This window comes from Panicum hallii, chromosome 8, assembly GCF_002211085.1.
Source record: "Panicum hallii strain FIL2 chromosome 8, PHallii_v3.1, whole genome shotgun sequence".
NCBI classification, from domain to species: Eukaryota; Viridiplantae; Streptophyta; class Magnoliopsida; order Poales; family Poaceae; genus Panicum; species Panicum hallii.
The window spans coordinates 4,638,143-4,652,349 of record NC_038049.1 but is presented as its reverse complement, the minus strand read 5'-3'; the positions used below and the strand labels follow the sequence as shown (position 1 = coordinate 4,652,349).

Genomic DNA, 14,207 nt, shown 5'->3' with positions numbered 1-14,207 from the left:
CGGTGGCGGCGGCCCCTCGCTCGCGCGGGGGCCTTGGAGGCCTACCCGCGGCGGCCCGCCCGCCGGTGGGGGAGCTCGCACCGGCGGGGACCGACGAGGAAGGTGGCAGGAACCAACGGGAGAGGAGCGGTGGCAGCAGAGAAAGGAGAAAGGTCGCTCGGAAAAAAAATAAACAAACCGTTTTCTTTCATAAACAATGGTAGGTGGGTAATTTCGAGCAGAAGTTACCCCTCAGCCAAAAAAACAGGAGAAGAGCTGCTGTGAAGATTGTACTAAACAAAATTATTTTTGGCTGTGGCTTTTGGTTGTAGCTTTTAGGGATAACCAATCTTTTTGGTTGGCTTTTAGTTTTCGGGGGCAAAAGCCACAGCCAAAAACCAAACTAGAGAGACCCTTAGAAGTTAAAACGACTAGGCTATGAACTCTTTTATTTTTGGGAATCTCTAGATATTCGCATGCCAAGAAGGATGTGCTGGAGTTATGAAAAATGTGAAAGGTACTGCCTATATTAAGTTTATAATGCTGAATTGCAACATTTGTTTAGAGGTGATTGGAGACCGTGAAACGTGTGTGTATTAACCTCTATAAACATACATAGTTAAAACCTATCCATGGGTACGTAGAGTCTGTAAAAGACTGTGTATATTGAGCTACGCTAGAAAATAGTTAACCAAAAATGTAAGTGTAGCGGAGACTTCTTCGGTCCAGTAGGTTCGACCCTGCGCCGTCGGCAAACTCCGCGGCATGCTAATCTGTTGCATCATGTTGTCCTCTAAACAAATGCAAAGAATATATTTGGCACTATTTTGCTAATACAATTCCCACAACGTTGTCGGATTCTTTTTTTTGGAAACATTACGGAAGAAATCGAAACGGGGATGTACTCCTCACTTGCTCTTGTAGCAAACATTTTTGTTTCACCGGACCCACATGGCATGCTTCTTTATCGACTATTTATCTTCAGTCAACACGCTATATTCAGATTTTTCTCTTCTTGCTCTGTTCTCTCTTCTCATTATGACGTAGTATTTTCAGCTGGATCTGCTTGGATTCGACGTGGACAGAAACGATTGGAACTGAGCTTGGGCCTTGGGCGACGGCCGGCCAATCTGGGACGGGCCAGTTTTTTCGATCGACACGCGCGGTTGGGCTTGGGCGACTTGAAAGTCGTGCTCCGAGGATTGGGCCCAGATTGGAGAGCTTTAATCGGCCCAGCAAAGAGTATCAGGAGTATAGTATTTTTTGGCATAAAGTATATATATATTTTTAAAAAATGAGTATATATATATATTTTGGGCCCACTTTGTTGACGCATGCAAAGGCAGATGCTACATTCGGGCCACTCGACGAAATTCTTCTGACAATCGTCATCAATCATCAAAAGGGAAAAGATGCTTAATTTTGGGATCGTTGGGCCATTTTCACTCACAACAAAAGAATCAGTCCATCTTTTATCGAAAGCACATTTCCTGGCGTTACAAGCATCACATATGCGGGCGCCAACATCGCCCAATAAAAACGAGCCAAAAGGATTCTTCAGCGTATGAGCTACGAATATTTGGCTACATGCTGGACGCGATTATTTTTAACATTATTTAGATGCTCATATGCACTGAGTGTAGCTCAGTTCAAAATAAGAGTATATCCTAAAGTTTTTATCACTGATCTTAGCCGGTCATACTGTTTTTAGTCAATGTTTGATACTGTCACAACTTAGTTTATCAAACTTCTCAATTAACCACTTGGCCAGTCTCTCGGTGACCATTTTTTTTTTTGCCTAATATTATCTAGCCATAGCTTAGAGATATTTGGTATTTTCGTTTCAACTTCACAAAATAATGTGTCTTTTTTCTAGTTGTACCTGATAACCTCACCTATGTGCGAGACATTATTATCATTATTTTAAGTGAATATGAGCCATTCAGTCACCTACATGTAGGTGTTTCTTGCCAAATACCCATCCTATTCACCTACCAGTTTCTTTGTCTTCTCCTGTGTAAGTGAATAAAAATGAACTTATAATTATGATGCACGCACCAGTGTAGAAATAAAAAAAAACTATACTCAATCGTTCACACTTTCCTATCTTTTGCTACTGAGCAATGTAGCAATACCTAAAGAAAGGCAGCACGGTTTTTTTCCTTCCTGTGGGATGTCATTAAATATATGCACATAGAGTAATAGTATATAGAAAATGTCACAATAGAGCTAAGTGTATTGTAGGCAAGCTTGTAGCAACCTTGCAAAGAATAGCAAACGTACCATGTCTCTCTGATATTTGATCATAGTACTCCGCTGCTCGTGAGATGCACAGTTGCTATTTCTCTCACCAACCATGATACTGTCTCAAGAAATTAAGTACAAAGAAAATCGAGCAGAAGCCACCTCCTGACGTGCAGATGCATATACTACCTCTGTCTAAGTCTAAAAAAAAAAATGCAATTTTAAGTTTGGGCGAAGTCAAACCTCCTTAAAGTTGACTAAATTTTTAAAAAAATATTATTAATATTTATGACTCCAAATAACAATATTGTCATAATTATTTGATATCATAAATATTATTAATTTATATATATTGTTAATGTTGAGATCATTTTGTCGCTGTGCCCCAAAGTTCGAGAAAGCCGGTCAGCCTCGAGTGACTACTGGTAACTGTCATGTCCTGTCGAGACGCGAGCCGCCAGCCCGGTCATTGTTTCCCCGCACGTGGTATTTGTGGCAGACGCCGGCGGGTGGCGGTTTTAAGGTTGATGATGAGAACAAATCGCTGCGCTCCAAGTGGTTGGGAGAATGAACAATCTATAATACGTGATATTCTAAATATTATGCATAATATATGTGCTATATCAATTTTAAAATAACACGTAGTTTAATCTAAAGCATAATGCCGTATAAGATTGCGAGTACGTCTAGAGATGTATAAAAGAAGTGGAAATGTGCATGATGAAAACAAAATGAGAGAATTTGTTTAAATTGATGACGGGTGGTGCCCTTTCAACGCTAGAATACGCACCAAGACTAAGTGGAACATGCACAGGTATTAGTAGAGAAGTGTGCGTGTATGCCTAAACGGCTAAACGTCGCTCGCGAGGGGTGCGATAGCGATACACATTTCGTGTATATATCCTTTTCTAGAAATATGCACGCACAAAAAAATGGCAACAACATTTCTCTGTAAACTCATATCAATTCTACAACTTCTTACGAAACGGCACAGTTAACATTTCTCTCTTATCTCTAACAACAATTAATCCTTTGGCAAATACTTTTTAATCTAAGCAACAAAAAATTCTTTCCAACCTCTTTAGAACGAAGCAGTCTTTTACCACACTTCTTTACGAAGGGTCATCTCATTTAAATTGGAAAAAATCTCTTCTATACCCCTGAATAATCTTACAATCCCCCCATATTTACTATGGGGAATTAATACTTTCTTCTAATGCTACTACTACTTTTGTTTCTAGTTTCAAATATACATGTGAAGCCCACTTGTAAGCTAGGCACTTGGATCATTTCCGTTGAAAGGAAAGTGCGGCAGAACCAGGTCGTCACTTGTTGATCTGTCATTAAACTCGGGAAGCTGGCACCGGAGAAAATGTGGACTTTTTTTAAATTGCAAGTTGTTATTTGGCCCTTGCACGTATTTCTTTCATCGAAGCAGTCACATTTACATGCATGGGCCCACAGCAGTGTGGGTTCCATATAATAACTTTGTCTTTTCTTTTTCCCTTTTCTCACTAATGTTTCCCCTTCACATCAGATTCATGTTAGACGGGGATCAGATTAGCCAAATCGTCGTCCACCTCCCGACATTGGAGAAGGAGGCTGCGCTAGGTGTGTACCCCACATTAGATGGCATCACCACCCCGCCATTGCTTCAGCACTGCAGAAGGTCGGGCTCATGATCCTTTTTAAGATAATTCTACATCAAGTTTTTTGTGTCGAACAAATTAAAGTTGAAATTATTTTGCACTAAATGGCTTCCAAATTTTTTGTTGCAAATTTCTGTTAGTAAATTTTGACTTCACTTTTGTTCTAATTCTTTTTCTAAACTAGATATAGATACGAAGAGTGGAGGAAGCATACATGGAGGCACGGCGATCGACCGGCATTTCCAAGTGCATGCTCGTATTTCTACACGTGTGCGCGTGCCACTTAGGCACCTCCCTAAGTTCCAGGAGTTCATATTAGATGGTATGATTTCGTAGAGGAAAAAGATTTTTTTGTAACGGCTCATTTGCCACACCATTAAATATTATACACAATAACGAAGATGGATAACACATTTCTGAAGTTTTCATATTGTACATGCCAGATCATAAATTAGTAACCGCAGCCATTTTCCAAAATGTCCTATTTCTTTCGATTTTTAGAACGGGATATTTACCGAATTCCCGTGAATAGGATGAAACCTTATACATCCCATCCTTTTCCCACGGCCAGCTTGAGAGCATTGCATCCCTGATTCCAGATCGTGACAATCTCATCTCAGGTGATGATCCAGATCGTGACAACCTTACCTCAGGTGATGATCATGCATGCTGGCTGTTTTCCTAGCTACAGGCCAGAGCACGCTGCCCAACAACCCAAAGACTGAGGTTCCAGTTCAGAAAAAGGCAGCAATAAAAACCCCAAGGATGTCGCTCAGGCCTTCGCCTTTCGAGCCCATCTCCCCTGTTTTCCTGAAAAGACCAACTCCTTTGTCCTCGCCGTGGCCATTCCTTAAACCCAGAGCGAGCGAGCGAGCAAGAGAGAGAGAGAGAGAGAAAGGGGGAGAGGGAGCTTGGTACTGCCGTGTCCTAACTCCGAGAAGGCAGCGGTAACTGTCCACAGTTTATCTGTAGCGGCGGCGGCTGCGTCGCCGGCGTGAATAATCATTGAATCTTGTTCATCCCAGGGTATCCCCCGTTGCTCTGTGCAGAGAAGCCGACCATGGTGGCTGGGCGCAAGAAGCAGCAGGGGAGCCGCGGCGCGGCGGCCACGCCCGAGAAGGAGAGCGGCAAGGGGAAGGAGAAGGCGGCGAGGGAAGACGGCAAGGAGCGGGCGAAGGAGAAGGAGGTGACGGGAGCCAGCAAGAAGGCGGCGAAGGGCAAGGAGCCAGCGAAGGAGAAGCAGAAGCAAAAGGGGAAGCAGAAGGAGGCGAGGGAAGACGGCAAGGAGACGGCGAAAGCGAAGCAGCAGCAGCAGGAGGAGGCGGCGGCGGCCAAGAGCGCCGGCCAGCAGTTCTTCAAGATCTTCTTCCCCAACCAGTCGGGGGAGCGATTGGTAAGCTTCTTCACTGCGTCCCCTGTTTCATTTAATCCATTTATCAATGGCGACTGGCGAGGACTGTGCTATTGCTTTTCGGTTCCTTCTTTTTCCAAAAGAGAATTACTACTTTTGGTCGTGTTGCTCCACGAGATGCTGTGATGATGATCTGACTTGATCTATCTCCGTTAGAAATCTGAATCCTTTTGATTGCTATGCCAAAAAAAAGGGACGTTTTGCCCTTGGGTTACCTTCTTCTAATGTTCTAGCCGTTAGTAGATTGCTTGTTATCTACTCATTTACTTCCTTGTGCGGGTTTTGGTGTCCGATTCGGATGTGGTTATCCGATTCAGCAAATTTATCGGACACGCCGAATACCACTCGGAATACGACACTGGTGCGGAATGTCTGACTCAGCAAAAATGCCATGACGCGGCCGATTCGGCAAGTTTTTCGGACACGCCGAACACCACTCGGAATCCGACACCGGTGCGGAATGTCTGGCTCAGCAAAAAGGTTAGGACGTGGGTGTCCGGATAATTCTGATAAGAAATATTCAGCAATGTTTCATCTCCTGATTATGACTGCACATTCCAGCACCATCAGATTAGTACACCACATACCATATATACGCCGTTCGTTTGCGGATTTTACTTTTTTTTTTGTTATAGTGTTGGTCTTACTTTGATATGAGATTGTGTCACACATGCAGCTCGCCTCAGTGTCAATAAGTTCGTGTGCATTCTAGAGAAAAACACTAACAGCTCCTTAATTGTTGATATGTGTAGAAAATCCCTGCATCGTTCCACCGACACCTCAAGGAGCAGCCTACCGGACTGGTTTCCCTGAAAGGTCCGAGCGGCAACACATGGCAGGCAGTACTTACTTCGGACTCCGAAGGGTTGTGCTTTGGGCAGGGGTGGAAGGAATTTGTTACGGATCACTCTGTCAAGCAAGGCCATTTCTTGGTATTCACATATGATGGACTCTCAAAATTCTCCGTGACAGTGTTCGGTTCATTAGGCGTCGTGGACCCACCAGCTTTGGTTGCGAAGCCTACTAATGATGTAGTGATTAAGATTGAAGATGATGAAGAGGTCCAGGGGGACATGGATGCAGGTGGCACCTCTGATACATCAATTCTCCCCCCAGAGGAGGGTAATGGAATAACAAGAAAGAGGACTAGAGGAGTGAATGATCTTTTAGAAGGTGGCAATGCATCAAAGAGGCATTCAAGTGTTGCAAAAAATGCTGAGAAGAAGAGACCTGAAGCAATCCCTCGCACTTCTAAGGATGCATCAACAGTTAACAACACTGAGAAAGGTAAAAGAACCTTAATGTTCAACAAAATGTATAATTGACCTGAATATTTTTCTTTTAAGATGTGATCTGAATAATTGTTCTAGGTTATTGTGTTCATTGCAGAAGTGCATAGCTATTTGCAGCTAATATTGCAATCTTTTTAGTATGTTTTGATTGACAACATGAAGTTGACTGCAGGATAACTGCATAAATGACTAATTCATTAAGCACATGCCTGCAACTGTACTGCTGATTAGTTGTCCTGTATGATCTGAACTTAAGAGGCCATGTGCTTTGACGTTGCAGACATGTAGTTGCCAGAACATCCCCATGCCTAAGCTATTTATTGATTTATTGGTGGTGACAATTGTCTAAGATTACCACCAACTCTTCTCTCTTTTTTAGTATTAAAAATAAGTGCTCTAATTTGTCAAAACAGGATTGCAATCCCAGTTCAGCACAGTACCAAAACAATCCAGTGGCATGTCTGATTACATGCCCAGATTGTCTAGCACACTCATGAGCAACCATTATTTTTCTAGCTAGGATTCATTCAGAATTATTGTCATCCATGCTTTCCACTCAAGTTAACTTCTGCGTATCACAGGTACCCCATTCAGTTTGTTAGACGAATCTATGGCTTTCAATAAGACTCAGATCAGAGAGAAGAATATGCCTAAGCTTGGTAAATGTAAGTTCGCCCCCACCCCCCCCCCCCCCCCCCCCCACAACCCCCCCACCCCCCGAACAATTTTGTCACAGTGAAATTGACATAATCTATTGTTAATAAGAGATTCAGTTCTTTCGGACTGCAAGACTTCTGTGAATAATTTGATGCTATTGCATCTTTCAGTCATTGTGAGGAGGGCCAGGCAACCAGTGGTTATATCTCAAAGGCGTCCAGTAACTCAAGAAGAGAAGGACCTTGCTCTTAGAAGGGCTAAGGAATTTAAATCAAAGAATCCTTTTGCCGTGCAAACAATGATGGAATCTTATGTCTATGTGGGATTTTTCATGGTAATGTCACTTACTTCCCATATGGTATTTCATTTGTATCGAGTTCAAAAGGCTTCCTTGTAGTTGCCAGCATGATCAGGGTTCCTTGTTGTGCTTATTTTGAATTTTTCTCAGATGGCATATAAATTCCTTGAAGATAATACTGAAGTATGTTCTAAGAAAGTTAAGCATCAATACTATGATAGATAAAAATCTACAGATCGTAGTTTACAAGTGTTGTATGCTTTGTGGCATTCACGGTTGGCTCCACTGTTGGAAATATAGAATAGTTTAGTATATAAAAAAATACTGGCAGCTGGACATAGCTGAAAGACATTCACAGTTACTACATGTTGAGATAATCAGCTTGATCCACGTATGGACCTGCATTCCTATTTCTTTCACTATATGCATTACTCCTGGCATTCCATTTATAGGGAGTTTTTATGGTGTAGTTATCACATCTCTTGGAAATCCATTATTTATTTATCACCCATTCGTGCTTCCCTGCTGTACTCTCTGCAACAAACTGTTCTTGTAACAGTAAATGGTTTTCCAGCATTTTTCTAGTAACATTGCAGATTAGCCTAGATTGGATCATTTAATTACCTTTGGGTTCCCTAGCTTTCTGATCCCTAATTAGACTATGTAAGTTAATTTGGTACTGTGTGATTGTAATGTTCAAGCACCAGGAGTATAGAGAACATAATGAAAAAGGGGGCTAATGCTTTGTTTCAGGTTGTTTCATTGTCTCGTTTACATTCTCATTACTTCTCTGACTTAGTCCCTTGTATTGCAGAACATCACATGCGAATTTGTCAGAGAGTCACTTCCCCGGACAAGCAAGAAGATGACACTCTGGGATCCCCTAGGGAAGCCTTGGGAAGTTAACTATGTTTACTATAGCGACCGCTCGGTCGCCTCTTTCAGTGGTGGCTGGGGTAAATTTGCTCTAGGAAACAATCTGGAGAAGTTTGATGTTTGCGTCTTCGAGCTTTTCAAGGAGGACAACATAAAAGTGCACATCTACAGGGTTGTCCCCGAGATAACCCCGCTCCTCCGTGCCAGCAGTAAAGACTAGGGTTCATTCGCGCGTTGGAGAGTGCGATCACGTCGACTTGTGGCTAGAGAATTAGAAGACTGGTCACTCATTCACATGCTGGAAAATGCTTCTGTGCTCCTTCAAGAGGGAGAGCACTAATAATTCCCAAAAACAAATAAGTGACAATAAACATAAGATATGTGCTCATGTTTTGTCTGGAACCCTGTTGTACCTGTTAAATATGCCGTTGTGAACCTATTATAGTAATTTGATGTGCCTCCGTTAATTATTTTCTTGCAGAGTTGCGGTTTATTATGGAAACGTATTTTCAAGGAGTAGGTAAAACAGGAGAGCGGTTGCAATTTATCTGATCATCAGCCTTGCATTGGCTGGTGGAGTGGTAGTTGCAACCATGCGGCTCTAGGGTGCAACTGAAGTCTTGACCAAAACTGGCTGCTGGTTATGAAGTATTCTGCGGCCACTTAGTTTCTCTCTGAGATTGTTGGTATGACTTGTGAGATAGGCAGTAGCCCAGGACTTTCTAGCAAATCTTACAGATCGAGCACAAGGTCAGATCTTTTGGCACCTGCCTAGCAGCTGCAGATTGTTGTGAGGCCAGACCTGTCAGGGCACAAAAGTTCCACAACCAATTTCCTGCTGTTCGAGACCAACCTGCATATTGGTTGCTGCATCCATTTCATGGCTGTTCCCTTGGCCATCCAGCTCCTTGTTGCTTTACTCTGTTTTCTGTTAGTTGCTGGCTTGCTGCTGATGGCTACAAGACCACGTGTTGAGGTCTCAAGTCAGGCTCAGCAGCTCAGCCGACGACGCCCACCCCCCCCCCCCCCCCCCCCGACGCCCTCCTCTAATTCCTTTCTACTCAATCCAGCACTTCAGCAATGGAGAAAGATCACTCCTCATCAGCAGACCAATTTCGCAGTACTGGTGATCAGTGTGCCAAGAGCAACAGCTAAACAGGAGATAACTGAAGTTAGGTGAGGCCTAATCATTGCTCAATGATTCAGTCTGCAGAATAAGAACAGAATGAGAGACAGGTGAAAGGAAGCTGCCTTTTAGGTGTTACAGAGAGGTACTACCATGTCAGCTAGACTGCTAGAGTAGAATTAGTGCAGACAAATGGTACCTCCCAAAGTAAAAAAAAAAACTCTTGAAGCCGGAGAATTGAGTGCACAAGTACTACAACTGTACATTCTTTATGGTGTGATTAGGAGAGCCAGATTAAGACATGTGATGGATAAGGTAAGGCACTTAGAACTAATGTTGAAAGGTGATACTCTGATTGCAGCTTCTTGTTGGTTGCAACGTTTAGGGCAGTGTTTATGAGGCTGGGGACTTGGGGGCATCCGATTTTTTGCCTCACATACAGATGCTGGTACAGCCACCAGAAACTTTGGCTCATCTGCAGTTAATGGCCCCTTCATTTCGGTAGGTTCTTGATGGCAAAGGAAGCTACATCTACGAGGTTGTTGGCAAGTACATGGTAGGAGTATAACTCAGAACAGTATCTAGTATGCCAACTAATTCCGATCTTAAACATATCAAATGCCAATAGATTAAGTTGACAAACATTTCATCTTTTATTCATCCAGTCAAATGCGCATTGCAGGGTTTTTAGTGAACTTGCTCTGGTTGATGACCAGAAGATGCAACTTGAATCTCAAAAAAAAAATCTGTCAGGGGGGCAATTCTGATAACCAAATGCAGAATTTGACGGTAATAACAAATAATGTACACCAAAATTCAAAGTCAATAACAGGTAGTTAGGTTTATAATACTGATGATAAGAAACACACTCTTTAGCAAAAAAAGAACACAGGGCTATTTGCCTTGTGAGAGCAAAAACAAGTACAATTGTATAGATCACAATGTCTCACGCACTACCGATTAATCAAAACATACTCTGGTATACTGTATATAATTCATCCGCCATTGATTTCTTGGAGGTAGCAGCCTAAGCCCGATCTGATGAGGATCAAATCGGTGCAGTTCTCGGCTTCCTGGTTTTCTTGACCAGGAACAGCTTCTTGAGCAGCCTGAGCATCAGCACCAGGCTCCACCGCCGGCGCCGGACCACCCTGCCGTCTTGTGAATGTTGGAGATGCTTCGCGCGCTTCTCCAGATCGACGACGATCAGCTCGTCGTCGCGCCAGGCCTCCTCCTTCATCGCCAGCCCTCCCTTGTTGATCAGAGGGCTCAGCGGGCACAGCGGCGGCGCGCTGGCGAGCTCCTCGTTGAAGTCCTCCCACAGCATGTCCATCTTCTCATCCTCTTCATCCTCCTCCCCACCGGCGGCGGCGAGGAACCACGGTGGAGGGGAGCCGCCGAGGCCGAGCTGGTGAGGGAACGCTGATGGAAGAAGCTGCCTGCAGTGCCCTCCTGCATGGAGAGTGGGGAAAGTGAAGTCATCCATGTTTCTTGAAAACCTGCAAATCTTTAAGGTGTATATATGTGTGGTGTTGATGTATGTGTACTACTACTCCTTAGCTCGTTTGTATCTATATATATCTCTTTATATGTGGAACACTTTGTGTGTACTACTAGCTAGCTAGCAGCTATGGTATGAGAGTGGTCATGGATGCCTCACTGTCATGGATGGTGCAACATCCTCATCTACCAACCTGAAATTGGATTGTCTGTTGAAGACATGGCTTCCTTGAGTTTCAACTTTGAAGACATGGATGACAAGGCAATAATTGTCCAGTGATTAGTGCACACTGTTGAGCAAAAATGACAGGCACTGAAGGCCTTGATGCTTCAAATGATCACATGTTATGCAGAGGATCTATGAACTCAAAAGTTCAGGGGGGAAAGGCGCTCTGTGTGTTGTGGAATGCACCTTAAAGAATGTTCATGGGTCTGGCCTGCCCAACAGAAGCTGTGAATAAAGGATGTTGCTGGTTGGACCAAACAGCCAGTACATTTTGAGGAAAAGGGATTGGTGCTGCATGGCTGGGGTGATTGGAAAGCAAAGGGAGGCTGCCTGGAATCCATGAACATGTAGATCAGGATTACTTGAGTGGTTTTGGAGGGGGGAGAAACAGCCCAGATGGTATGCATTCTGATGCCTTTCTGCAGAAGATGTGACGTTGCTTGGAAAGATGGAATCTGATCTGCCTGCTCCCTGTCTATGTGTGTCCTTTGCTCTTCTGGCCATCTGGGGAAAGAGTAAAGAAGACTGAATGAGGTGTTCAGCAGTGCTTTCCACAGAGAGGAAAAGATGTCTGAGTGAAATGGCCTTGGGTAACAGATTGTTTTGCCTGACTCTGCATTGTTTTACCTTGGTGTTGTCATCTTGGTGAGATAAGATTCTGAAGATGTACTGTTGCCAGCATAGGTACGTTGAGATCTTTTGGAAGTCATGCAAAACATATCCATATATAGAGTATCTAAAGTTCCGAAATAATCAAATGAAGTAGCAAGGTTGCTACTGAAAATCTCTGTGTTCACAGTTTAATTTCAGGATAGAGCAAGGACCCAATGGTAATGCAAACCTTGAAAAACATGGGCTTGATGGCACAGTCCACTCAGTTAATTGTGCCAAGAACAGAGGACTTGCCAAGTGGGCATGTCATGGCAAAACCGTCCAAGAAATTCTTGTTGGGAACTTAGAGGGAACTAGAACCAGAATAGATGAATTTTGGATTGGTCAGAGACGCCAATCATTGGAGATCTTTTCTTGAGCACTTACAAAAGATGTCACAAAGTAGCTATAGCCTATAGGTGTGCACTCATGGACCAGTAGCAAAGTTAGGCCTTTTGCTTTGGTACCTGGACCGGTCATGGTGTGGATTAGCATGTTTAAAATTCCTGGGCTACTGTGCCATCAAATGTCATCTCATGATGTAAACCAAAATAGAAGGATGCACTCAAGAGACCAAAAGCAATGCAACATTAGGACCTACCAATCCGATAACATGTGCCTTATCACCACTTTTATGGTATGTATAATATATATATTAGAAAAGGATACATTTGCATAAAGTCATGGGATGGATGTTCGTTGAATCCAATTTTTATAATCCCTTATTTAATTTAGTACATCTGCGTGCTTTGTTTGAGTAGGAAAATCACATTTTTTTTGGAAATAGAGAACATATATACTATTTTTTTTGAGATTACATATATACTATTATGATACACCTAAAATAGCCATGGCCCCCAACTATTCGGCAATTGATAGTTTTGAACTATTTGGATTACACTTTGTGCATAGCTAGATGCTTGAACTCACACCTCAACAAACTAAAGAGAAATCCACGAGGAAAAAGAATTACTAGAAACTCTCGCACTAGACATGTACAACAGAGAGTGTATTATCAAAGCTAGCCGCAATCCATACGTCATTTGACTACCTCTTTGGACGAAAAATTGGAAATGATATATAATACCTGGGTATTTCCTAAATTTTTTCCTCCCCTCTCTGACCCATGATTCCTTATCCTCGACGAGATCTGACGTCATCTTCCCCATCTTCGGGGAGCTTGGACCCATCTTCTCCATCTCGGTTGATTTCTGCGAGCGAGATTAGGATTAGGTTTTGGGTTTCGGGTGGTTTGCAGCAAGGATTCAACAACAGTATGCCTACTTGGATGTGGTGAGGTGGGTAGGGCGGCGAAGCAGCAAGGACGCCGCTAAATGCGGATGGCGGAGGACGGCCGATGCGTAGGGTTAGGGGTGGGGGTAGGGGGGCAATCTACCACAAGTCGAAGATGGTTTAGCTCGCAGAGACTGGTGGCAACAAGATCCCCTGGAGACGGATCCTGGAAGAGGGGGGGGGTTGACAACGTGGTTATTTGGCGTTGAAATGGGAGGAGTGCTGCAGAGATGAGGGAGAGAGTGGATGAAGAAGAAAATAGCGAAACTTAGATTTGATTCAAAAGTTTGTATGTAGAGGGTGAATAAAAATACCTAGGCAAACACAAGTTTTTCCTCCTATATGGGCTTGCTCTATGGCTAGTGGGCCTCATGAGTTAGTGAGAGAAAGAGTAAGCAAAGGAAGATAGAAGAACTAGAAAGAGAGAACTAGGAATTGAAACCTCCTTTCACGACGTGTTTTTATACGAGGCGGTGAATCCTCCTCACACTCGGATAATTCTCGTCGGTCGCTGAATCTATCCGGTCACCCCGTCTACTTCGTCATGTTGTGACCAATCACCACCCATGGCCACAAGGCGTGATAGTTTGCACACATAGCTCCAGTGGATCATTTAATTCATTTTTTAAAAACTATACAATTTTAGTTTATTTATTAGAAAACCCATTCTGTAGCAGTGTTGCGATAGTTTATAGTTCTATGCCTCTGGCTCGAAGCAGCGAAACCGTGGGCCACTCACTCAGCACATGGGGCCTCTTGGCAAAGGCTCCCAAGTGTGTGGCAGGCCCAGAAGCCAGCACTGGTCCGGTGGTCGGATCTCTTCAAATCCGGTGAGAGAGGCAGCACAGCTTGACGGTTGTGCACTCCAAGTGGACCGGACTGTAATTACAAGCACCCTAGAGGTTCAGTATGATGACAATAAGAGATCACTTCACTGGATGTACACACATCATTTAGTGACAAAGTTTAGTGAAGTGATGTATTTGGGGTTGGATGTGTGGCATA

At 43.4% G+C, this 14,207-nt stretch overlaps 2 protein-coding genes across 3 annotated transcripts; one reads left to right on the top strand and one right to left on the bottom strand.

Moving 5' to 3' along the window:
* The first annotated feature begins 4,668 nt into the window (after positions 1-4,668).
* On the top strand, positions 4,669-8,876 carry LOC112902726 (B3 domain-containing protein Os11g0197600-like). Of its 2 annotated transcripts, none has more exons than XM_025971890.1 (6): positions 4,669-4,819; positions 4,922-5,265; positions 6,036-6,570; positions 7,157-7,240; positions 7,403-7,566; positions 8,345-8,876. In XM_025971890.1, exons 2-6 carry the CDS (start codon positions 4,933-4,935, stop codon positions 8,624-8,626), a joined length of 1,398 nt encoding a protein of 465 aa, XP_025827675.1. In that variant the 5' UTR covers positions 4,669-4,819; positions 4,922-4,932; the 3' UTR covers positions 8,627-8,876. The 2 variants fall into 2 exon arrangements, with proteins under 2 accessions (XP_025827675.1, XP_025827676.1); XM_025971891.1 differs by having other exon boundaries at positions 4,898-5,265.
* Positions 8,877-10,314: 1,438 nt separating this feature from the next.
* LOC112903093 lies at positions 10,315-11,502 on the bottom strand. Its single transcript, XM_025972308.1, has 2 exons — positions 11,227-11,502; positions 10,315-10,984 (listed from the first exon to the last, which is right to left on the bottom strand). The coding sequence occupies exons 1-2, from the start codon at positions 11,282-11,284 to the stop codon at positions 10,581-10,583; spliced, it is 462 nt and encodes a 153-aa protein (XP_025828093.1). The 5' UTR covers positions 11,285-11,502; the 3' UTR covers positions 10,315-10,580.
* Between the last annotated feature and the right edge of the window lie 2,705 nt (positions 11,503-14,207).

Bases quoted from the DNA above. Each gene is read 5' to 3' on its own strand.
- LOC112903093 (XM_025972308.1), bottom strand. From the start codon at position 11,284: ATGTCTTCAAAGTTGAAACTCAAGGAAGCCATGTCTTCAACAGACAAT. The intron at 10,985-11,226 runs GTTGGTAGATGA...CTCTCCATGCAG, and splicing joins AACAGACAATCCAATTTCAG to GAGGGCACTGCAGGCAGCTT.
- LOC112902726 (XM_025971890.1), top strand. From the start codon at position 4,933: ATGGTGGCTGGGCGCAAGAAGCAGCAGGGGAGCCGCGGCGCGGCGGCC. The intron at 5,266-6,035 runs GTAAGCTTCTTC...TGATATGTGTAG, and splicing joins ACCAGTCGGGGGAGCGATTG to AAAATCCCTGCATCGTTCCA. The intron at 7,567-8,344 runs GTAATGTCACTT...CTTGTATTGCAG, and splicing joins TCTATGTGGGATTTTTCATG to AACATCACATGCGAATTTGT.